The sequence below is a fragment of the Emys orbicularis genome, chromosome 6 (genome assembly GCF_028017835.1).
Source record: "Emys orbicularis isolate rEmyOrb1 chromosome 6, rEmyOrb1.hap1, whole genome shotgun sequence".
Classification (NCBI taxonomy): Eukaryota; Metazoa; Chordata; order Testudines; family Emydidae; genus Emys; species Emys orbicularis.
Window position 1 is genome coordinate 17,813,239 of NC_088688.1, and position 25,863 is coordinate 17,839,101.

General features: G+C 39.0%; 1 protein-coding gene across 1 annotated transcript in view; it reads left to right on the top strand.

Annotated features, from left to right (window-relative positions):
• DCC (DCC netrin 1 receptor) overlaps positions 1 to 25,863 on the top strand; it is a 923,941-nt gene that overhangs the window by 428,674 nt on the left and 469,404 nt on the right. Inside the window, exons 4-5 of the mRNA XM_065406266.1 lie at positions 20,374 to 20,524; positions 20,941 to 21,077. Coding sequence (XP_065262338.1) covers positions 20,374 to 20,524; positions 20,941 to 21,077 — 288 coding nt within the window. The remainder of the gene's footprint in view (positions 1 to 20,373; positions 20,525 to 20,940; positions 21,078 to 25,863) is intronic.

Consider the following 25,863-nt stretch of genomic DNA (forward strand, 5'->3'; position numbering starts at 1 on the left):
AACTGAATAATAAAATCAGCTCTGTTTCCTCTGCTCTCCTCCCTGGAATGCAGCAGGGCAACTGATCCTCAGCACCTGGTTCCCTGGCTCATTGATTCCTGGTGGATCAATACAGAAAAGAATAGGCCATAAACATACTGATTCCTCTAGGCATGCATGCATGCCCCTCACCACAAATAGAATTGTTCCTCCTTAGGGAAGGAAGGCCAGTGGTCAAAATCAGCGTTAGATAATCAAATATTTACAATATATCTAAAATATTCTACACATAGTGGCATTAGGGAAGAAGGAAATTTACTTACCTCTTTCTGAACAATTTTTCTGATCACGTTTCTCTACAGAGAAAGCTGAAGCAAACACACAAAGTTACATATTTCCTGGAATATCTTGGATTTAGGACAGACGCAGACATATGATGCCTGGGAAGTCAATTATAGGCCTGAGTTGAGAATGAATACTATCAGATATAAGGTTTTATCTCAGAAGAATGTGCACAAATATGAAGATGGCCATAATGTAATACAAGTAGTATCACTGAGATGGAAATCCAGTTCATATTGGAGCCTATTGGGAATTCTAAACTCATACACAGGCATGATTCAATGATCCAGATTTTATATGATACCTATTCAGTAATTCCACATAACCCATCTACATCTCACTCTATTTCATCTGTTGGCAGAAATCTAGCTCCAGTTATATATTCTCTGCTTCTACAACAGCTAATTTTGTGCCAATATTTAAAAAGGGTAAACAGAGTGACCGGGTAATTATAGACCTGTCAGTCTGACTTAGATCCCAGGCAAGATAATGGAGTGGCTGATATGGAACCTGATGAATAAAGGGGTAGTAATTAATGCCAATCAATATGGGATTTTGGAAAATAGATCCTCTCAAACGAACTTGATTTCCTTTTTTTTTTTTATTAGATTACCAGTTTGGCTGATAAAAGTTAATAATGTTGATATAATATATTTAGACCTCTTTAAGGCATTTGACTTGGATACTGCACAATATTTTGATTTAAAAAGTAGCATGATATAAAATTAACATGGCACACTTTAAATAGATTTAAAACTGGCTAACCGATAGGTCTCAAAATATAATTGTAAACAGGGAATTGTCATTGATCCGGTGTGTTTCTGGTGGGGTCCTGCAGGGGTGTGCTCCTGGCCCTATGCTATTTACTATTTTTATCAAGGTCTGGAAGAAAACATAAAATTATCCTAAATAAAATTAACAGATGACTCAAAATATGGGACAATGATAAATAATGAAGAGGACAGGTCACTGATACAGAGCAATCTGAAGTGGGTAGTAAGTGGGGTGTAAGCAAACAATATAAATTTTAATATAGTAAATGTATAGATCTACAAAGCAAGTAGACCCTACTTACAGGATGGGGGAATTCTATCCTGGGAAGCAGAGAGTCTGAAAAAGATTTGCAGATGGTAGTGCATAGGCAGCTGAACCTGCGCTCCCAGTGCAACAGTGGGGCCAAAAGGGCTAATGTAATCCTGGGATGCATAAACAGGGGAATCTCAAGTAGGAGTAGGGAGGTTATTTTATCTCTGTGTTTGGCACTGGTGTGACTGCTGCTGGAATACTGTTCCCAGTTCTGGTGCCCACAGTTCAAGAAGGGTGTTGATAAATTGGAGAAGGTTCAGAGAGGAGCCACAAGAATAGTTAAAAGATTAGAAAACGTGGCTTATTGTGATAGACACAAAGAGGTAACCTTCTTTTTGTTCAATCTATTTTGTTTAAGGGGTGATGTGATTCATGTCTATCAGTATCCACATAGGGAGAAAATATTGGATAATGGGCTCTTCAGTCTAGCCGTGAAAGGTAGGACATGATGCAATGGCTGGAAGTTAAAGCTAGACAAATTTGGACTGGAAATAAGTTTTACATTTTTAACAGTGAGGATAATTAGCCATTGTAACGACTTATCCAGCATCATAGAGGATTCTCCATCAGTGGCAATTGGATGTTTATCTAAAAGATATACTCTTGGGCCACCAAAGAAGCAGCACCCAACAATTTCTTGGAGTGTTAGGCACTGCAGGAAATACTGCCTGAAGAGGCCAGAGAGACAGAATCCTGCAGCCCCCTGATTAGTCCACACCAACTATTTAAATTAGGACATTGTCCCACAGAGCTGTCCAAGCAGGAATGAAGACTCTGGCTTGCTAAAGATCTTGTCTTCGCCCCATCTCGCTTCTGACTCCTGACATTGATTCCAGCTTGGATTGACGTTGGTATTCATCTCCTGCCTCAGCTTAGTAACTAGTCTTGACTCCTGCCTTTGACCCCAGCCCAGTGAAGAGTACCGGCCCAGCTGCCTCTGCCCCAGCCATTGTGCAAGCGGGAGACAAACAGCATCAAGATCTACATGGCACAGGTTGGATTAACAGGGTGGCTTCTGCACCCAGAAATATCTCACTCATCATAAGTAATTTGGTGGGCTGGTGATCAACTTCTTTGCAACTAGAAACAGAAAATAAAATGCCCTGTGGCCTTTCTGTGTGTCAGGGCTCAGGATCTTAGGCAGTGAATGGCATCTTGCAAAGCTGGGCAAAGTCCCTGCTACATCTTCTAATCTTTTCCAATGCTCCACAGGACAATACAAAACATCGGAATGAGATACATCATATGCCTTTTTGGATGTAGAGTCTATGATACTCAGGCTTGATTAGCTTGGCCTTGGATCTTCAGATGCCTCTGTCTTACAGAGCTTTGCTATTGCAAAACCAGTCTTCCACCCAGGAGCAGGGAGGTTTACAGTGAATACTTGCGTGAAGTGGTGATTGCTCTCATAGAGCCTAACAGAGAAATCAACATATAGAACTTATTCTATTAGCTGGTTAAGCCAGTGAAACATATCCTTGAGTGGCCATAGCCCAGGAAGGCTTGGTTGTGGGTATATAACAGTGTCCAAATGAAAAGATCAAGCCTTTATAGTATAAAGTTCTCAGCATGTTCAAGAAAAGGAAGTTTTTTGTACAAATGTCAACATCAAATGCTTTCTTGGTCATCAACCTTATTCCAGCCCTAGGGAATAGAACATGTCCTTGGAACCTCATTCTGCTCTTTACAGCACTACCTAGGTTGAACCCCTGCAGGGGCTGTTATGTTCTCTATCCATTGGAGTAGGCCCTTCAAGGGCTACAATTTTCATTCAGTTTTTTTTTTATTTGAAGTTGGGAGCTTTCTCTAATGAGGCCCCGTATTGGACTTTTAATTCAGATAGGTGGTTCTCACAACTTTCATAACATTTATTCCTTAAATAAATGCAAGAAATATTCCTTCTGTTCAGCATTGAAGTCCAGTCTTTAGTAGCACATTGACAATCTCACGGCAGAGTAGTAGTTTCTCTGAGATCTGCTAGATGGCCATTTGTTCACCAAATTCTGAAAATTGGTCATCCAGTCTTAGCCAACATCATTCCCCCCTGCCCCCTTTTGGCAGAGTTTTTCTCCATGCATAGTAACCATATTTAAAGGATGATTTTGCTTCCCACTCTTGAGGCACATTGGCACAAAAATTAATTTTAATGGCTCAAAGAATAGGAAAACTTATCCATGCTTATCTGAAAATTGCCTTTTTTCAGGTAATAAAGGTCCACAGATATGGCCCACCCTGGAGACCAGTGGATTATGCAGAATAGAGATGAAAACTGGCATCCAAAGATTAGGGTTAGTTGTCATTTGGTGGAATTTACCATGTTCTGCAGTAGGAGAAATTTTTGTGGTTTTCCTCAAAGTATATGTAACACACTTTCTTAAGTTACAGATTTTAGTTGAATTATTCTGATTGTAGAAACTTTCTCAACTGGAAGATACATCGGGGGCAGGGCATTCCCCTGCTGCCAGTTACTGACAGGTCTGGCTGGCCCCAAGCTGCAAGCAGGTGGAAGTTCCCATTGTAATGGATCTATAAGCCTCATTGCTTGAAGAAAGGGAATTTTTAGTTAAGCATGGATAAATACTCTTATTCTTTTGCTTTGAAAGTGGGGATGGGAAGCAAAACAGAATTTGACACCTTTAATCCATTTATCCACCAAAGAGCACAAATTAATTTAGATCATTAAACCTATAACTCAAATGATTCTTGTGGCATGATCAGTAATCCTCTAAATAAACAAGACACTACTGAAAAAAATAGGTAGAAACAAGGTGTGTTCCTCTAAAATCAGAATGGGGGGGGGGGGAATTCAAAAGAAGAAACATTTTGTTTTGGAAAGGTCTTCCCTTTAGTCTTCTAAGAGAGTACTAAAAACTTGGCGAGAGAGACTCTCGGTCAAATTCAGCCTGTAGATATGTGCTTCCAGCCCTCATTGATTTCAGTGCAGGCACAACTCGGAGAGCAGTATCTGGCCATAGAAAGATAGGTCTTGACAGCATTCCTTCACACTTTTGAATTCCACCTTCTAAAACAATGTTCCTGATCCTCACTAGCAATATGGGAAATGGATAGTTTGGATAAAATGCGAGCTGTCTCAGGCCATCATCCAAAACCCAAACTGAAGCCAGATTTTTTCTGATTTCTGGAAAATTCAGTTTACTTTGAGCTCTTGCACTTCCTGATTCCATGTGGGACCAGAAGCAGTAGTGCCAAAATCCTTGGAGAATGGGTATTCTCATGGAATTTCCAACCTCACTGAAGCTAAGGAGAAGTGGAAATTTCACAAGAAATCCTGTTCTCAGTATTTTCAGTGCTGGGTCAACATGGCTGAATTTGGGATAAACATCAATAAAATTCAGTGATGTGTTGCCCAGGGTTTAGCAAGGGGAATCCTGTAAGTATCCCTCTGAGCCTATGGTAAATCCCATGTACCTGATGTGTTTATGATGGCAGAGAGGAGAGCGGAGGGACTGGAGAATCTATTCATTTATTTTCCCATTTAAACTCAAAATGTGCTGTCATTACTGTGACCAAAGACAGAGACACCAAGTTCAACTCTTATTTATAATACCAAATAGATAAGGATGTCTGGGAGTGTCCTCCCATGAGAATATTTTTGACAATACCTGCCAGTTGGTGCAATCTGGTTTATTCCAAAGGCAAAACATTTTCTCTTGCAATGTACTATTATGAGCAACTGGGGTAAGTCATCTCTGGCAGGTATGGGATGGTGTAGTAGTAGCCAACTTTGCCTTCAGCTTGGAGGCAGGATTTCAAAAAGAGAGCCACTAACCTCTGCTATCAGACTCCAACACATCACTGGATTAAACTTGGGATGAGCTTTGGAACTACTGGATGCTTATCTGAGCAAAGGCTTTTTAACCAAACTAACACCCTTTCATTGTCTCACTTCTTCCTTTGTTTTACGAATAGTCAACACACATTTTCCCCCAAAGAATGCTTATTCCCGATGCACAGACCTAACCTTTAATTAAAATGCACCCCTTTACTTCAGATTCCAGAAACATAACCTCAACCAGACACTTTGGACAGACACTACAAGACTGCAGAAAACAAGAGAGATGCTCACATCACCACATATACTCCTCTAATCAATATAGAGCAAAGAAGCTTCTTGTACACAGAAAAGAATCATATGATACAAAATCATTCCCAAACTCATCCCTGGTGTAAATTGATTGGTCCAGTTGTTTTTTTTGAGAAGCCCGTACCCTGCTGAAGTGCAATGATTTTTTTCCCCAGTGCATAAGTTGTGTAGTTAATTGTCTGAAAGCATTAATTTTCCTTTTGTAAATAATAACCCTGCATTGTTCTTGGGGCAGATGACATTGATGGGTCTAGTGTTACCTATTCTGGAGTCTTCTCTTTTGTCTCACACAGCTTACCTCTGCTGAATTACAGTGCAGAATTCCCCCCCCCCTTCCCCCCCCCCCCCAAAATCACACACAATGTGCTGCACCCAGGATGAAAAAAACTTGCAACCTGTTCTTATTTAATGAAAAATAGTGTTAATTTGCCTTTGGGTGATCAGCTCCATGTGCACACTTGTACCTATGGGGGTGGGGGGTGGGGGAGGAGGGTGAATGCACCATAAATGTAAGGGCAATATGAGAGAGATTTTTTTTTTAAAGTTGCTGTTCCTGTTGAAGTAATAAGACACACTCTGAATTGCATGAAGCTTTGATGGTTGTTAAGTAACTTCTGCATTAAAAGACCAGAGATTGGAACTTCACATCTGCTTAAGCACCACTTAGCCCCACAGCACTGGCAGAAGGTATTCTCATAAAAGTGGAATTACTGTCCCAGTTGAACAAAAGTCATCGCTATTAGGCTAAATTGGTCCCCTGGGGTGCTACAGGAATCTGTTCTTGGCCTAGTTCTATTCAATATGTTTATCAATGATCTGGAAGAAAATATAAAATCATTGTTGGTAAAATTTGCAAATGACACAAAAATTGGTGGAGTGGTAAATAATGATGGAGAGTGGTCTGGGCTCACTTGAACAACATGCATTTTAATACAGCTAAATAGAACTAGAAGCCAAGATATAGGATGAGGGACTTTAAAAAAAAAAAAAAAAGACTCAGAGTAAGACTGAAGATAGGGGAGATGCCAGCCTCAGCCCAAACAACATACTGATATGGAAATGATTGCTTTAGACTTTTTTTCAATGCTGTATTTTGCATTCCTATCATCGGAACATTAATTTATTTTGTAATGGAACAGTTAGGTCAACTCAGCTGAATTATTCTCAGCATAGAATCATAGAATATTAGGGTTGGAAGAGACCTCAGGAGGTCATCTAATCCAATCCCCTGCTCAAAGCAGGACCAACCCCAACTAAATCATCCCAGCCAGGGCTTTTGTCAAACTGGGCCTTAAACACCTCCAAGGAAGGAGATTCCACCACCTCCCATTCCAGTGCTTCACCATCCTCCTAGTGAAATAGTGTTTCCTAATATCCAACCTAGACCTTCCCAACTGCAACTTGAGACCATTGCTCCTTGTTCTGTCATCTGCCACCACTGAGAACAGTTGAGCTCCATCCTCTTTGGAACCCCCTTTCAGGTAATTGAAAGCTGCTATCAAATCCTCCCTCACTCTTCTCTTCGGCAGACTAAATAACCCCAGTTCCCTCAGCCTCTCCTTGTAAGTCATGTACCCCAACCCCCTAATCATTTTCGTTGCCCTTTGCTGGACTCGTTCCAATTTATCCAAATCCTTTCTGTAGTGGGGGGACCAAAACTGGATGCAATACTCCAGTGTGATTATTCCCCGAATAGAGGGGAATAATCACTTCCCTCGATCTGCATACTGTCTCTATATTGCTCTTCATCTCAATACAATGTTAGAAAGCAATTTCCCACTCTCCCCTGCCTCCCAAGCATGTTGGGGTTTGTGAAGTTTGCAAATACAAAAAATCTTATTTTTTACGGCCTGGTCCAATTGCCAAACTCTTTTCTTCACTACACATGAGGGATTTTGCACTTTTTAAACTTAGTTGTCACTAATGATGTGTTTGAAATTTACTGTGTGTAAATATTTAATGTTCACTCCAGTGTAGCCAAGTCTTGCAATTTGATTACCGGGTTTGCAATATTTGGTGTTTTACTTAAATCCCCAGCTTCTGGATTCAAGTAACTGTTAGTTTATGTTGGAGGAAGTGATGAGATTCTAGCCCTCATGGTTGAGGAGCCTAAGTGCACCTCACTGGCTCAGAAACCAGACAACAAATAAAAAGAACCCAAGTTTTATTATTTGGCTTAAAATCATCAGATTATTTTTTTCAATCTCATGATTTTGGGGGCCTCGCTGTAACGAAGTGGGAATTTTCTGTAATATATTGACACCAATTTGTGCCTCAGTTTCCCTCAATTTTTGCAAGGCTTTGATGTGGGGAGGGTAAAAAGATTGTTATGCTCTCAGGGTAGGCAAGAGATACAGGTATGAATGCCACGTTGGTGTCTGAGCCTGAATGGGTTATTGAAAAAAGACTGGCTGAGGCTGACCCCATAGCAACAGAGAATCTGGGACAACAATGACAAATCCAGTCACCAGGACACTGACGCCAAGCAACCATAGAGAGATGGATTTCCCCACCTCTCTTAGCAGGAAGGCGGAGCAACATCCCCCAGCTAGAGAACAAAGGACAGAGGTGTGAGATAGGGAGGATAAGAGTTGGCTACTGGAAAGAGTCAGGACTCTCACATGGGATTTGATGAAGTAGGTCAGACTGAGAGACAGACAGACATCCTGAATATGTGGGTTCACTACAGCTTGGCAGGGCTCTGGACTAATCAGAATGGTTTATGTGCTTAAACCTTCTATTCTCTATGCTAACCTCAGGACTTCCTATGCTGTGTTCCAGTTGATTAATAAATCCTACAATTTTGACAATGCTATTTGAGTGTCATTGAAAAGGCTTGGTGAGGTGCATTAATCTCTGATGAGTGTACAAGTCTCTACCAGGAGCCTGTCTCATTTGGACTAGCTGGGCAAGGTTTGAAGCAGGGGTGCTCAAGGTGTGAAGCAGAAGGTGGCGAGGCCATGTGGCTTACCCTGGGGAAAGAGAGAGTTCCTCCTAGAGAAGGATCATTTAGGAGAGGCTGTGTGTTATCCCGGGGGAGACAGGCTTTCTTGCTATTTAGCCATAGTGTACTGAAATTTATGGAAGCACAACACAGAACGATAAATCCATATTATTAGCATGATGTAGTTTCATTTTTTTTCCAGTATGAAAGTCTCTTTTATGTGACATACCCATTAATTATATAAAGGTTTTGTATTTCCAAGCTAGCTTTACGCTAAGCTTTAACAAAACAGTGTCCTGAATTTCAGTCCTGGCTGTAAATAACCATCCACTCATAAATGTATATTTTTCCAGACATGGTATAAAATTTTATAGGTAGAAAAGTAGTCTGTGATACTTAGAGAATATAATGGGATGCTGTTCTCAGTAGGCCAATATATTGGCTACACAACATGTAACATACCAATATCACTGTGTATGGCATATATGCAGATGGATGGGAAAATAAATACAGATATAGGCATATATACCTAGTCAATGTGTCACTTTCCACATAGAACTGGTATAAGTAAAATAACAGGAGTAATAGAGCTGTAAGTGCAATAACAAATAGCTACCAAGAAACTTCTGATTTTACCTTGTCTGCTCAAAACTCCTTGGCTTGTTGCCAGATTAGGGTTTTTCTTCTTTATTAAATAAATTCAGTTTCCTGTGATCAGTTTGGATAGGATTGATTTTTGTGTTTAAGGTATTCGATGCACAGATTTAGGTCAGAAGAAGGGCAATAATAGTATCATGTAATTTGCCTCTGAATGTATTTGAAATGCAATTTGTTATTTGAAGACCCATTGTACAGGATGAACTTCATGAGATCTAACTAGATTGTGGATGATCTCACTAGGTTGAAGATTGTCAGTAGGTGGGGAATAGATTAGTTTACAAATCTGGGGATAGAGACAAGAGTGGACTAGTTCTTTTCACTTTAAATCAAGTTGGGACAATATGCTTGGAAAGCAGTCAAAAAGAATACCTGCTGTATTGGAGTGGCCTTTACTTTCCAATGGCAAAGCTATTTTACACCACAATGACACTACAGATTTAATAATGAAAATTGTTGGGTGCTAAAAGATAAAAAATATTTCTTCTGTCATAGGAGAGCTAAAAAATCAGAAATACCAGGTTAGATGCTGAGAAGTGCACAGGTGAGGCATGTAAAGAGGTGTGAAAAGGTTGCATAAAGCTCATCTTCACCCTTCTCCAATCCTGGACCCTGGATTCTGTTGTACAGATGGGATCTTCTGGGTATAAAGAAGCCCATGCACCTTTGTTTGTCATACATCCACTGAAGGTGGAGGGAGGAGGAGTGGTATAGGAGCTGCTACTTCAGCTGTTCAAGACTCATAGCCACTTGTGCCAGATCTGGGGCTAGGCTAGGGATGCAGCGCACAGTGTTTACCTGCAATATGTAATGTGGGCAAGTAGCTATCCAACAATTGTCCAGAATTAGGCAGGATTGCCAGATGTTTAGAAGAGGGAACTGTGTGTAAGGGTTCCTGAGGATGTCCTCTCCCTCCTGTTATGGACTCTTTATTTTGCAGTGTAAAGGGGCCAGAAAAACCCAGGGTCCAGCTCGGAGCAAATTCTCCCTGTGCAGGAATTGAGTAAGACAGCCATAGGCAGTTTTAGAAGGCTCCCTACACAAGTTCTGTTGTAAGGGGCAGGGCCAGGGATAGGAGGGGCAAAGTCATAGTGGACACAGCTATAGCTACGAAAGGTGCAACAGAAAACAATTGTGAGCCAGATCAGCTGGATGAAAGAATTAAATAGAAAAATGCAAGTGATAACTGGGAACAGTTTAAATATATTTTACTAGATGCTCAAAAAGCCAAAATTGAGAGAGATTACATTGGTTAGAAAACAAGTCTGGCTGGGACGGGAAGTAGAAACTCTGTGTGTGTGTGTGTGTGTGTGTGTGTGTGTGTGTGTGTGTATTTGATATATATTGAATACAAAAAAGGGAAATTTTATAGTGATTAATATAAATTAGATGCTAGGAATTGCAGAAAAATGATAAGAGAAGCATAAGACAAAACCAGTGGCCAGCAGAGTTAAGGACAATGATTGTTTCAAGTATATTAGGAACAAAAGAGATCCTAACAACAGTACTTTTCCATTGCTACATAAAAATGGTACAACTGTCAATATTAATGCAGAGAAGGTAGAAGTGTTTAACAAATATTTCTGTTCTGTATTTGGGAAAATAGTCTTAAAATCGCAATTCTGCAACAAAAGCCTTCCAAAACAGACTCCAATGAGAAACTACAGAACTGGAATTAATTTGCAAGCTGGACACCATTAAATTAGGCTTGAATAAAGACTGGGAGTGGATGGGTCATTACACCAAGTAAAAACTATTTCCCCATGTTAATTTTCCCCCTACTGTTACTCTCACAATCTTGTCAACTGTTGGAAATGGGACATCCTGATTATCACTACAAAATTTTTTTTTTCTCCCGCTGATAATAGGCCACCTTCATCGATTAGTCTCCTTAGAGTGGTATGGCAACACCCATTTTTTCATGTTCTCTGTATCTATCTATCTATCTATCTATCTATCTATCTATCTATCTATCTATCTATCTATCTATCTATCTATCTATCTATCTATCTATCTCTTCCTACTGTATTTTCCACTGCATGCATCTGAAGTGGGCTTTAGCCCATGAAAGCTTATGCCCAAATAAATTTGTTAGTCTCTAAGGTGCCACAAGTACTCCTTGTTCTTAATGTTGTGTCAGTATTTTTAAAAGATAGAGGATTAGGTAGGTAATTATAGACCCGTCAGCCTGACATTGAACTTGGGAAAAATAAGGAATAGTTGATACAGGGGTCAATCAAGAATTAAAGGAGGGTAATGTTATTAATGCCAATCAACATGGATTTATAGAAGACAGAACTTGTCAAACTAACTTTATCTTTTTGATGTGATTTCTTTGCTTGATCAAGGTAATGGTGTTGATGTAATATACTTAGTCTTCTGCAAACCGTTTGATTTGGTACCACATGACATTTGGATTACGAAACTAGAACAATACAAAATCAATATGGCACACATTAAATGGATTAAGAACTGGCTAACTGATAGGTCTCAAAATGTAATTGTAAATGGGGAATCATCACTGAGCAGATGTGTTTCTAGTGGAGTCCAGCAGGGATGGGTTTTGGCCCTGTGCTATTTAACATTTTTTGTTAATGGAAGAAAACATAAAATCATTACTGATAAAGCTTCCAGATGACCCAAAGACTGGGGAAGTGGTACATAATGGAGAGGACAGGTCACTAATACAGAGTGATCTGGATTTTTTGGTAAGGTGGGTATGAGCAAACAATACATATTTCAAAATGGCCAAATGTAGAGTCATACATTTAGGAACAAAGAATGCAGGCTATTCTTACAGGATGAGGGGACTCCTTGGAAGCAGTGACTATGAAAAAGACTTGGGGGTAATGGTAATCATGAACTTCCAGTGTGGCCCTGTGGCCAAAAGAGCTAATGCAATCCCTGAATGTATAAACAGAGCAATATTGAGTGGGGTTAAAGGAATTATGTAGGGTTACATTAATATTTTCTTGACTGTGTGGATTCATAATTTATTAAGGATATGGGCTAATTTAGCTATATTACAGTTCCTCATTCTGTAACATTTTGCCACTGACAATTAAATCGCAGCGGAAGAAGCTTTTCCAAAACAACTGTTTTCTTGACAAAATTCTGGTACATTTAATTTTAAAAAAACCCTCCACCTAAATAGCTAAAAGTAATAACCCCAATAATAAAATGTTCATTATTTCAAAGGCTTGTAAATATTTTTATTCCCATCACAAGTCAGGAAAACTGAAGGTTCAAGGTCACACAGCAAGGCAGCCGCAAAGCTGACTCCTCATCCCATATTCCAATCATTAGTTGACTGCCTCTCTTGCAAACTGTAAATGTATTTTGCAAATATTGTAGCAAGAAGAATGCCTTGATGGGTGTCAGTACAAATGTTATGATCTTTTTACCTCTTTATTGCTTATCCACATAGGCTCATATGACGTTCTATAGCTCTGCCAAGCCAGGCCTGAATTTCCTTCGGGGGAAGCAAAATCCCAAACACATTACTATATTGTGGTTATACACTTTAATGCATTCTGTATATTGACAGATCAGTATCATTTTAATGACAGATTTCTCTATCGTTGTTCATACATAACCTTTGCTTTTTTGGTAGGATTAACTATGCAGCCTCTAGGCGTGATGGTAAGATCAGGTCAGGGAATTGGTTTGTCCTTGTCTCTGTAACAGGAGAGAGCAAAATTGGGTTTTAGTAAGTATGAATCTTTATCTCTTCTAATCAAATTTAGAAATGTGACTATGAGCACTTATAGACATTAATGTCATATTAAAGGAATCTGTTCTGCAGTTTGCAATAGAAAAACTGCTGCAATAATAAAATAACATTATACTGGCCTGATATACAGTATTAGCAAATATGTTCAGCAAAATTCATATATATGATATGATAGTTTTCTTTCAGCTGAACAACTCTTACTAATGGACTGTAGTGCAAAAGTAATTGAGTACAATAAGAGACTGTGTATTGCAGGCCAGCAAAATAGGTCATCGTATGGAACCAGTCCCCATTTTCATAGTAATGTACAGCATAGCTCAAATGCAGTAATGACAGTCTCTATTTCCTGCCAGGCACTCTCCATTTCTGTAATGCTGAATGAGCCAAATTCCCTGTAACTTCCTTAGTTATTCCTTCTTGGGGAGGCTCACGGGGTGGGATATTAAACAGAATTTGAATTATTCTTGTCTGAATTACAATTGATATGAGATTAAATGCATCACAACCCTTATTTATAAGATATGATACAGACATAATATATACCCCTGGTTTGATTAAAGGACTAATCAGTAAATAATAATGAATAATAACAATAAATTATGATGAGGGGCACTAGCCTGAGAATGGGGAGACCGGAGTTTAATTCCCTGCCAGATTTCCTGTTTGACTTTGGATAAGTCATTTACTCTCTGGGTCTCAGGTCCTCATCTGTGAAATGGGGATAAAAGTACTTCCTAAATTAATTCTTTGTATCCATCTCCAATGCAGAGGATGTGAGGGAGATTCCCATACATGAGACATTCTTTTTAGGTGACAGATCTGAGGAACTGTCCCAGTCTGAGGTGTCAGTAGAGATTTTGGAAGAAATTGATAAATTAAACAGTAATAAGTCAGCAGGACCAGATGGTATTCATCCGAGAGTTCTGAAGGAACTGAAATATGAAATTGCAAACTACTAGCTGTGGTATGTAACTTATCACTTAAATCAGCTTCTGTACCAGCTGACTGAAGGGTAGCTAATATGATGCAAATTTTTAAAAAAGGCTCCAGAGGTGATCCTGGCAAGTACATGTCAGTAGCCTATCTTCAGTACTAGGCAAATTGGTTAAAACTATATTAAAGAATAGAATTATCAGGCACATAGATGAACACTATGTTGGGGGAGAGTCCACAGGGCTTTTCTAAAGGGAAATCATGCCTCACGAATCTAGTAGAATTCTTTGAGGAGATCAACAAGTGTGTGGACAAGGATGATCCAGTGGATATAGTGTACTTGGACTTTTCAGAAAGCCTTTGACAAGGTCCCTCACCAAAGGCTCTTAATCAAAGTAAGCAGTCATGGGATAAGAGGGAAGGTCCTCTTATGGATCAGTAACTGGTTAAAAGACAGGAAACAAAGGATAGGAATAAATGGTCAGTTTTCAGAACGGAGAGAAGTAAATAGTGGTGTCCCCCAGGGATCTGTACTAGGACCAGTGATATTCAACATATTCATAAAAGATCTGGAAAAAGGGGTCAACAGTGAGATGGCAAAATTTACAGATGATACAAAATTACTCAGAATAACTAAGTCCAAAGCAGACTGTGAGGAGTTATAATGGGATCTCACAAAACTGAGTGACTGGGCAACAAAATGGCAGATGAAATTCAATGTTGATAAATGCAAAATAATGTACATTTGAATACATAATCCAAGCTATACATTCAAAATGATGGGGGTCTAAATTAGCCATTACCACTCAAGAAAGAGACCTTGGAGTCATTGTGGATAGTTCTCTGAAAACACCTGGTCTATGTGCAGTGCCAGTCAAAAAAGTTAACAAAAAGTTAGGAACTGTTAGGAAATTGATAGATAGTATGACAGTAAATATCATTATGCCTTTATATAAATCCATGGTATGAGTACAAATTGAATATTGTGTGCAATTCTAGTCACCTCAACTCAAAAAAGATATATTAGATTTGGAAAATGTACAGAGAAGGGCAACAAAAATGATTAAGGTTTTGAAACAGCTTCCATTTGAGGAGAGATTAAAGAAGACTGGGACTTTTCAGCTTGCAATAGAGAGACCACTAAGGGGGGATATGATAAAGGTCTATAAAATCATGAAGAGTCTGGGGAAGTGAATAAGGAAGTGTTATTTACCCCTTCACATAACACAAGAACCAGGGGGTCACCCAATTAAATGAATTGGCAGCAGGTTTAAAACAAACCAAAGGAAGTTCTTGTTCACACAACACACAGTCAACCTGTGGAACTCATTGCCAGGGGATGTTGTGAAGGCCAAAAGTGTAACTGGGTTCAAAAAAGAATTGGATAAGTCCATGGAGGATAGGTCTATCAATGGCTATTAGCCAAGATGCTACCCTCTCCTTTGGGTATACCTAAACTTCCAATTGCCAGAAGCTGGGAGTGGATGACAGGATGGATCACTCAATAATTGCCCTGTTCTGTTTATTCCCTCTGAAGCATTTGGCATTGACCTCTGTCAAAGACAGGATACAGGGCAAGATGGACCATTGGCCTGTATGGCCATTCTTATGTAAGGACAGAATCAAGCTATTGGTGTTTAAGCCTGGGGCCTCCAGATTCACTGATAGAACATGCCTAATTGCTCCCTGCCATAATATTTGCTATCCCAGATCTACTAACTGGTTGAGGCAGAACAGGACTATGGGTTGTCTGTACTAGGTTCTCATGAACCTTGTGTGTCAGAGTACAATGTCTGTGAAGGATGCTGAAGGGGCAGGGTGAATTATTTTTTGACCACTTCCCTTCTCCTTTAGACATAGTTGAGTGTTATTACAGTATTTAGTTTCTATTTCTTTTATTATGACGTTTTCTTTTTCTTACCTTTTTTCTTCTCTCTTCATGTATAGAGTGTGAATATGACAAGTACAAGTGACAAATTGCATACAGTTTGGGCAAAAATACGGGAAATGAATTTGTAATATTTTTATTGCGATTTTACCTTCTTATGGCTAAGCAAAAATATAATCCAGTAAACTTTCATAATCAATATTTTTTTCACTAAATATCACTAATAAAATCATATTGGACCATAATCTCAGCTGGTGAAAGTGACGTAGTTCCTCTGACTTCATTGGACCTTTTAAATCAGCTGAGGATCTGCCCAATCAAACATAAAAAACAAAAAGTAACAGTAATAAATACGCTAATTGTTAAGTAATCAGTGTGTGTTAAAAGCTGTTCTCCCTTTCACGGCACAGAAAAAGTTTGTATAACACCCTGATGTGTGTGATTTTCAGAAGCCTGTAGTTGCATTATTTTACGTTAAAATTGACATTCTTTTTCACATTCCAGTTAACCAGCATATGTGAGTTTTGACAGTTGTTTTTTGGGATTATATGTCAGGTTTGATACCCTGAGATAGCAGATCAATTCTTGTTTCCAAATATTGATGGTGGGACTATCATTCAATACCCAAAATGTCAGATTTGCTCAGCAATTAACAAAATGTATCCCTCTTGTCCTAAAATTTATTATAGCCTTTATACAGCTGGCATAAGGAAGGGCTAAGATCCTGATTCTGTGAAGTGCTGATCACCTTTGGGGAAACATTGAACACATTCAACTCTTAATGACGTATATGGGAGATGAGAGCACAGTCATCAACTTCCAGGAGGTCCTCAGCACCTTACAGGGTCTTGCCCCACTTTGTGCAGGAGTTCCTACCATTTCTAAGTAGACCAGAGATTCTATTCTTCCCTTTGCTTTTCAGAAAATTGCAGGTGATTTCCTCATCCTTCTTTTTGTAACTGATTTTCTATTAAGATCTTAATGTACCATTCTGCTACAGTCTCTGACCGTGCTCTGCACTCCCTCACTCAGGTAGAGCTTTCATTCAATTCTGCTGATGTTTCAAGAATGACTCATTTATAATTTGTATCTGCTTTTGAAGTGGACTTCCAAATGAAATACGGATGTGTAGATAATGCTGCCTTTCCAACTAGCATTTCTGTGGCTAAGCAGGAAAGAAAAGTTCAGATAGAGGTCTGGCCTTGCACTTGTAAGGTCTTAATGGGGCAGTGTATTGAAATGGTGTTTGTTACCATACAGCACAGTACCTCCTCCTTGTGCCAGGTAATTTGTGCATTAATAAGTAGAAGCAGCTAAGTGACAGAGAGAAAGAGAGGGAGCTGGGCTGAGTCTGAGGCACCACACTACAAATTTAGAAACTACTGGAGATTTTAAAAAAAGCAGTCCTGCTAGGAAATAGGTGGTCAGAGGGTGAGGGAAGTCAGACAAATGAGGCTTGGATGAATGTAAAGAGCAAATTTTGAAGGAAAAAAAAGCAGAAGCATGATTATGCAACGGTATTATACATATGTGTACTGAGGCTTTGTCTTCACTACCCGCCGATCCGGCGGGTAGCAATCGGTTTTTCGGGGATCGACTTACCGCGTCTAGTGAAGCCGCGGTAAAATCGATCCCTGATCGCTCTGCCGTCGACTCCGGAAATCTACCTCGGCAAGAGGCGGCAGCGGAGTCGGCGGCAGCGCGGCAGCGGTCGACTTTCCCGCGTCCTCACCGCCAGGTAAGCCAACCTAAAATACGCAACTTCAGCTACGGTATTCACGCAGCTGAAGTTGCGTATCTTAGGTCGGACCCCCGCTGCAGTGTAGACCTAGCCTGAGAAACTGCGTGATTGCCTGTGCTGGTTGCCATTTGCCCATACGATTATGTTGTTTACATGTGCTAATGCAGGTGGGCATGTGTGCTCAAGCATCAAGCCTCCTGTTTTAAAATTCTGGTCTAAAGAAGATTTGAAAAAATAAATAAGTTTCCTTGCAACTTAGATTTTCATGTCTATCTTAATTATTTCATCTAAATAGTTTAAGCTATGATTTGAAGTTATCAAAGAAAGGCTCAATACATTTCAGATTTAGACGAAATTTGGCAATTTCACATTCAGATAAGCATTTTCAAATTTAAAAAATCACTAACCTAGCTGTATCATTTTTATTAGGGTTTCCATTAAAGTATGTGTATCTGATACACTTCAGCTATATCAAAAATTTGGCCAGGCAAAACTGAAGCAATAGAGAAACAGGTGAAATAACTAGGGCTGTTGATTAACCGCAGTTAACTAATGCGATTAACTCAAAAAAATTAATTGTGATTAAAAATATTGATTGTGATTAATCACAGTTTTAATCACACTGTTAAACAATAGAATACTAATTGAAATGTATTAAATATTTTTGGATGATTTCCTACATTTTCAAATATTTTGATTTAATTACACAGACTACAAAGTGTACAGTGCTCACTTTATATTATTATTTTTATTACAAATATTTGCATTGTAAAAACGATAAAAGAAATAGTATTTTTCAATTTACCTCATATAGGTACTGTAGTGAAATCTCTTTATCGTGAAAGTGCAATTTACAAATGTAGATTTTGTTGTTGTTACATAACTGCAATCCAAAACAAAAATAATGTAAAACTTTAGAGCCTACAAGTCCACTTAGTCCTACTTCTTGTTCAGCCAATCACTCGACAAACAAGTTAGTTTACATTTACAGGAGATAATGCTGCCTGCTTCTTATTTACGTCACCTGAAAGTGAGAACAGGTGTTTGCATGGCACTTTTGTAGCCGGCATTATGTGCTGGATATGCTAAACCAGGGGTCAGCAACATTTGGCACGCGGCTCGCCAGGGTAAGCACCCTGGCGGGCCGGGCCAGTTTATTTACCTGCTGACGCGGCAGGTTCGGCCGATCACGGCTCCCACTCACCGCGGTTCGCCGTCCCGGGCCAATGGGGGCGGCGAGAAGCGGCCCGGGCGAGGGATGTGCTGGCTGCGGCTTCCTGCCACCCCCATTGGCCCGGGACGGCGAACCGCGGCCAGTGGGGGCCGCGATCGGCCGAACCTGCCACGTCAGCAGGTAAATAAACTGGCCCGGCTCGCCAGGGTGCTTACCCTGGTGAGCCGCGTGCCAAACGTTGCCGACCCCTGTGCTAAACATTCGTATGCCTCTGCATGCTTCGGCCACCATTCCAGAGGACGTTTCCATGCTGACTATGCTTGTTAAAAAAATAATGCATTAATTAAATTTATGACTGAACTCCTTGGGGGAGAATTGTGATTTAAAGGGACCAGGGCTCCCCACAGCAGCTGGAGCCCCGGGCCCTTTAAATCCCCTCTGGGACTCTGGCAGCCAGGCTCGGATGGTGATTTAAAGGGCCAGAGGCTCCAGCCGCTGTGGGGAGCTCCAGGCCCTTTAAAACCCCACCCGAGCCCCGCTGCCAGAGCTCCAGTGTATATTTGTTACGCCTTCTAAGGTAGTGATCTTATAGGCCATTTTGATCATCTAATCCAACTTCCAGCATAATGCAGCTCATAGAATTTCACAAAGTAAATCCTGTGCTGTGTACCTTGGAAGGCTGGGTATATGGTAGACATGGAGCAACAGATCAGCCAGTGCATACAAATAAATAAAATTTCTAGCTATATGTTTGGTAAAACAGAGCCATTACTTTGGACCTGATCGTGAGAGATGCTAAGTACTATGGCTTCCTGCTAACTTAAGTGAGATTTGCAGGTGTCAGTGTTTGTCAGGTGATATGGAAGTATATGTAATGGTAGTTACTCTGTGTGTGTGTGTGTGCGTGTGTGTGTGTGTGTGTGTGTGTGTGTGTGTGTGTGTGTTCAGAAATCATTTTAAATAGGGTTGGAACAGACTTAAGACATCTCATCCCCATGGCATATCAGGAATTTCCACAGTTCTGTTCTCAAGTGTTTTATCTGCTCTGTAAACTAAAGTGATAACTTAGTTAAACTTCTCGATGTATATATATATACAGTAAACAAATATAGGGCTGTCTGGCTGTCTTTGTCCAAACTTTTCACTTTGACTCTTTCCTGGACACCCTTTCTGTTATTTTCTGCCTGCTTTACTACCAACTAAATTTGAAGCTGTGTCTCAACATCTCCCCAGTAAATTTGAGCCAAAGGAGCTTTTTGGACACTACTCTTTCTCCTAGCTTCCTTCTCAACTCAGACTTTCCGTTTCTGTCCATGGTTCATAATATTGATGACTTCCTTGATTTACTAGAGCTTCCCTTTTCCTCTCTCTCACCTCTCATATTTGTAAATCTGCTTATCACCACTTTCAAAATACCGTGACTACCTTGACCCCAGCTTTTCTGACATCCTTATACATGCCTTTGTCTCTTTTTGCCTCAAGTGCAACTTTTTCTGTGGCCTTCCCAAGACTCAGCTCTGACTCCAATCTGTAAAGAATGCTTCTACAGCTATTCAAAAAGATAGCATCGCCCCAGAATCAAATAGCTCCAATGGCTTCCATCCACAAACAGCTCCATCAGATCTCCGTTCCATAGCCCTTTCTTGAGTTCTTTATTCCTGGTTTTTTTCCTTCTTCAGAGATAAGACTTGAAGACCTGAATTCCTTGGGTCCATTATTGATAGGCTGTTTTGATTCCCTGTTCTGAACACAAACAGCATTTTATGATAACTCTCTCTTTTTCCTTCATAGATCCAGGTTTGCACAGACAGCAATTTTTCCTGCAGAGACCATCAAATGTGGTAGCCCTTGAGGGAAAAGATGCCGTTCTTGAGTGTTGTGTTTCTGGGTTTCCCACACCCACCTTCACATGGATGCGAGGAGATGAAATTATTCCTGTCAGGTATGTCATACACATGTCTCTTATGTAATGAAAGTTCGTTTCCCAGGGTGAAGTAAGGGTAAAACATTAACTACCATGTTAAGTCTTGTCAGTTTGGTTCAGCTTTGAGGAGATCAGGCTTTCATTTTAAGTGATAATAAGACTGCATGTGCACATGAAACTCCTGTTTTCTTTATTTGCAGCTGTGCCATGCACATCTGAGGGCAGAATTTGGCCATAAATGTCTTCTTTTATGAAATGCTATTTAAATCAGGTAGAGCAGCATTCAAAAGTTAATTATCACATTTAATAACAACATTATAAGATCAGAACTAGCCAGCTGAGAAGGCTCTATGCAGTACCTTAGATCTTGAGTACTTTTCATTGGAGATGAATGTGAACATGGATTTTTTTTTTTTTTTTGGTCAATGTTACAGATCCAAAAAATATTCATTATTGGCTGGCAGTAACTTACTTATTTTTAATGTGACTGATGACGATTCTGGGACATACACTTGCATTGTCAGCTACAAGAATGAGAACAGTAGTGCCTCTGCAGAGCTCACAGTTATGGGTGAGTACAGATTTCCAAACTCTGTGCAAGAGGAGTCCTTTGCTTTCCCAAGAATGTTGATAACCATTAGCGCTTATATAACTCCTTCCTCTGAGGGTCTCCATGTACTTATCTGTAAACTGGTGGGGTTCCCACCTTACTTTGAACAGGATTTTCACTCACCGATAAACGGTATATACACATAATCAATATACCTCATGGAAGGACATCAAACAGCAGAGTAAAACGTCTGACGATGTCTCTGGTTTATAATCTAATTGCTAGTAGAATATTTGTTGATGTCAAATCCCAATTTGCTCAATTCAGTTAACTGTTTTTTCTTATTTATGGCATCATAAATGGATACAATGGTGATCTGCAATCTTATTTTAGCAAGTTGTGCATAACTATAGTATTGCTTACTGAAATTGTTTTACTGTTTTCTCTTTATCTTATGACTCCACGGCCTTGCTTTCACATCAGGTATTATGTGCCTATGTTCTTGCTTTTAGTGGAAAGCATGAATAAGCAATGATGCAGTGAGGATTTCCTGTGTTACCTAGGGTGACCAGATAGAAAGTGAAAAATCAGGATAGGGAGTGGGGCGTAATAGGTCAATATAAGAAACCCCCCTCCCCCGAATATCAGGGCTGTCCCTATAAAATCAGGACATCTGGTCACCCTGGTGTTACCTTCTACATAAAAATGTTTTCTCCTTTGTTTCAGATGATAGGTTTACTGGCTAACTAACAAAATATGTTGTCTGAGAAACATGTGGAAAGATGTCTTAGAAATTTTGAAACAGGCTTTTTTCCCCTATTGTGTCAAATTTTAATAGAACCAGAATTATATTAAATTCTGAGAGGTGTTTTTTTTTTAATCGGAGAATAATACCAAGCTACATTAGCATTATTCAATAAGATTTAAGAAACTACATAGATAATACTTTGTCAAACAATAGCATAATTTCAATGTGTTGTTCATTTTGCATTCTGGTTTTAAAGCTTATGCATAAAAATACTTCCATTAGAGAACAGAGCCCAAAGTTGGATTATAGGATATTCAATGCTTGTATAACAATATCCTTTTATCAAGTCATAATGCAATGTTATAGTAATTGCACATGATGGAAACTTTAATTCTATTGCTTTAGGAACATTAATACAATACAATGTTTTATTGGCTACATTTTGAAAATTAAAAAATGACTTTATAATTGCAAAAGTTCACTTTAACTATTTATTGTAAACCTATGTTTCCAATCTGCAAAGAATCAAATGCAGAAATGGAAGATAACTTCTGGGATAAAATGCTTATTTAGCTTTGCTGAAAGATGCTCATTGGAAACCAACAATGAAATTATACAGAACTGTAGCTATTTGTGGATTGAGAAACACCTATCGATTATGTAAATCTTATTTTTTTTCTCACCTATAGTCGATTATAGGATCCTGTGGGATGGGCCAAGGCTGAAATTTCAATGCTCTGTAGAGGATTTGGCTATCCAGTGTCCATGAAAATTAATAGAAATTTCACATCCAAATCCTTTCGGGACTTGAAAATCTCAGCCCATATCTTTATTCTCTGTAATGCACTTAACTATGGCTTGACTATGACTCTATATAAATATATAATAACGTTATGTTAAAAATGAATTATATAGAAATTATCAGAGGGGTAGCGGTGTTAGTCTGGATCTGTAAAAAGCAACAGAGAGTCCTGTGGCACCTTTAAGACTAACAGATATATTGGAGCATAAGCTTTCGTGGGTGAATACCCACTTCATCAGTGTCTGATGAAGTCTTAAAGGTGCCACAGGACTCTCTGTTGCTTTATATAGAAATTAAGTTTGTATTTATTTTCATGCTTATACAGAGAGAAATATGTAACAGAGAGTGTAATACAATTTTGGGGACAAACTTGGATTCAGATACTTCAGCGATAATGGTCATATATGAATGGTAGAAGAGAGGTTTCAAAAGGTGGCACTTGTTACTTATTGAGCTCCAGTTTGATTGGGGCTGTACCAACATAAAGGATAGCACAATGGCTGACACAGTGAAAATGAAATCTAAATTTGACAAAGAAACATGCAAGTGCATACAAAATACGTAATAAAAATGCATAATACAAACATTGTGCATGCAAAACAATCAATTGTATGTACAAAGTAGAGTGGTTTTTTTTTTTTTTTTTTTTTTGTGCATAAGTGTCTAATCACATAAGCTAATGAAATATGGGTGTAAGTTTTGGAGGTACAATTTTGATAACCTTTAAAAGTTTGGTCATTTATTTTCATAAGCATATAGGGTGGCAGATTTAAATTAACACCATGTATCATATTGCTTAGCAACAGGTATTATGTTTGTATTGCTATAGTGAATATGTAAAAGATCCAACAAAAACTACACACCTACTAATGGAGGGCAATAGAAATCCCCATATATCTTTATTTTCATAAAAATTGGACATATATATTTGTTAAATTCATCTCCATAAGTAGGAAACTCTCTGAGATGTTTCCTGGAGTTACTCATACCATTAGCCTAATTTATAGACATGTAATAATTAATTGATGGTTTTATTCATTTCCCATTGGTAGGGTATAAATCCGTATATTTTCTTCAAAAAAAAATTGGGTTATTTATCAAACAAATCCTGTGAATTGCAAATGCATATTTAGTTGTAAAGCATCCATTGTTTATTAGAAAGATAATTGCTTTCATGTAAACAGTTTGTGTAAGAGTATGTTCTGGAGAGAAGGGCAGGCAAAGCATTTTACATGTGTCAGCTAAAAACTTAAACACTCCAATAATTAAATCTTTCCTGCCGGCTATGTGAGTGGGCCAATACTACATCAAAGTTAGTTGCATCACATGATAGGGTGATAGCTTCATTATTTAAAAGATAAGACTATCTGGCAGGAAAACGAATGTCTTTCACTGGGAAGATCCTATGTATCATTTCTTTTGTGGATCTTAAAACAACCCCTCACCTGTACTGGCCATAATGCTAAAAATGAGGAGAGGAATGGAGTTGCTGGAAAGGCTTAATAATATCTGTTGCTAAATTTTTGACTTCGAGTATTTCATGTACAAATCCTTTTTGGCAGGATGTTAGTCATGTCTCCTTGTGCAGTAGAAAGTTTAAAAGTCCAATAAATATTACCTTCTCGCTTTATAAATCAGCTGCATGCTTGGCAATGATTTTAAAGGACTAGGCTAAGTAAAAACAAATGTTTAATGATGACAATCACTGGCAAGATGACTGCTATGGTTAGGTATGCTAATGAGTGTCTATTATAACTCCTTCTTTCTAGATCTTCTTAAGCTTTCAGAAGCATTCATCTTTTGGGGTTGGAATTTTTCCTGTTTGGTCTTTGGGAGGTGAATTTAAAGTTTGAACAAAATCTCTTTAGCCATTTCTGTATGGAAGATCGGGCCTGAGATGCACTGGATTATAGCACTGATCAAGCAAAGATCTTTACTCCTGCATGGAATCCCATTGATTTCAGCACAGTGTTGTGCTGGAGCGAGAGTCAGGGTTTCCAGATCCAGTCGCTGGATTGGAGCTTAATTTTGCAAAACTGACTTTTGCAAGCATTTATTGTAATGAATGCATATCCCTGACAGTCTCTAAATTCTATCAATTCCAATGGCAAACGTAATGTGACTGCCAGATTTCAAATAACATAGAGTTAGAATTGTGCCTGTCATGTCCAAGAAGATGTACATAGCCTTTTGAGGATAAAGAAGAGTTTTCATCAAATAAACAATTGCAAATAAACATGACACATTTTCAGGTTCATAATAAAATTGCACTTGGATCTCAAAGCTACTTTTAATTTGGTTGAGATTACTGTACATAACATAATTGTTGTTCTCTCTTTCTGTGATTTAAAGATCCTGTAAATGTCCCCTGAGGAGCAATACAGAAGTGAATAGTTTCACAGCACTGCTAGGTCAGCAGACTGGGTTTGCGTGGTTTCAGGTCACTGACTAGAGAGAGACTGCCAACAAAAGCAGAAGACTGGGTCCAAAAGGTGGTGTTGGCAGAAAAACATTGTTCCTAGCTTTTACAAAGCAAGTTATATGTAATCTATAAAGAGACAACTTAGAAAATGCTTCCAAACTGCAGCCAGGGAAACAAGCACTTTTTACTATTGAGTTTTTAGGATCAACTGTTTTTTGCATCAGTTTTATTTTCCAGCAAGAAAGATGAGCCTCCATGGTGTTATGAGCCAGGTTTCCAACAAGTCTAGTTTAGTTTGCCAAGACCAACAGGTCAATCCAATCCAATTGGTCAATCCAATCTTTCTTGTTTGGTTTTATTTCCACTCTACAACATCCATTGCCAGAATATGTGTGCACAGATCAAATGAATGAAAAATACTGACTGATGGAGGCCTGGAGCATGTTCCTGTGTGTGAATAATTTAGGAACAGAGTAAATGCTAGGGGAAAAGCCCTATGTTGAAAAAACATCGTTTGACATGCCTAGGAACACAAGCCAGACAATTATATATTAAGGCTATAGAAGCATCTTTTAAACTTACCCTGCTGGGCACAAATCTTGAACCATTTATATAAGAAGGATTCAGTCTACTTTGGATGTGAAAAATATGTCCAAGGATATACCATATTACTAACATCAGTGGTAAAATAGTTCCCACAATGTAAAAGATCATTCACTGTTCTTAAATCCCCGACACAGAAACATTCTGGGGTAGATCCTCAACTGGTAGAAATTGTAATAATTCCATTGAAGTTGCTGGAGTGAGTTATTTTCACAGGAGCAGTTATTTTCTA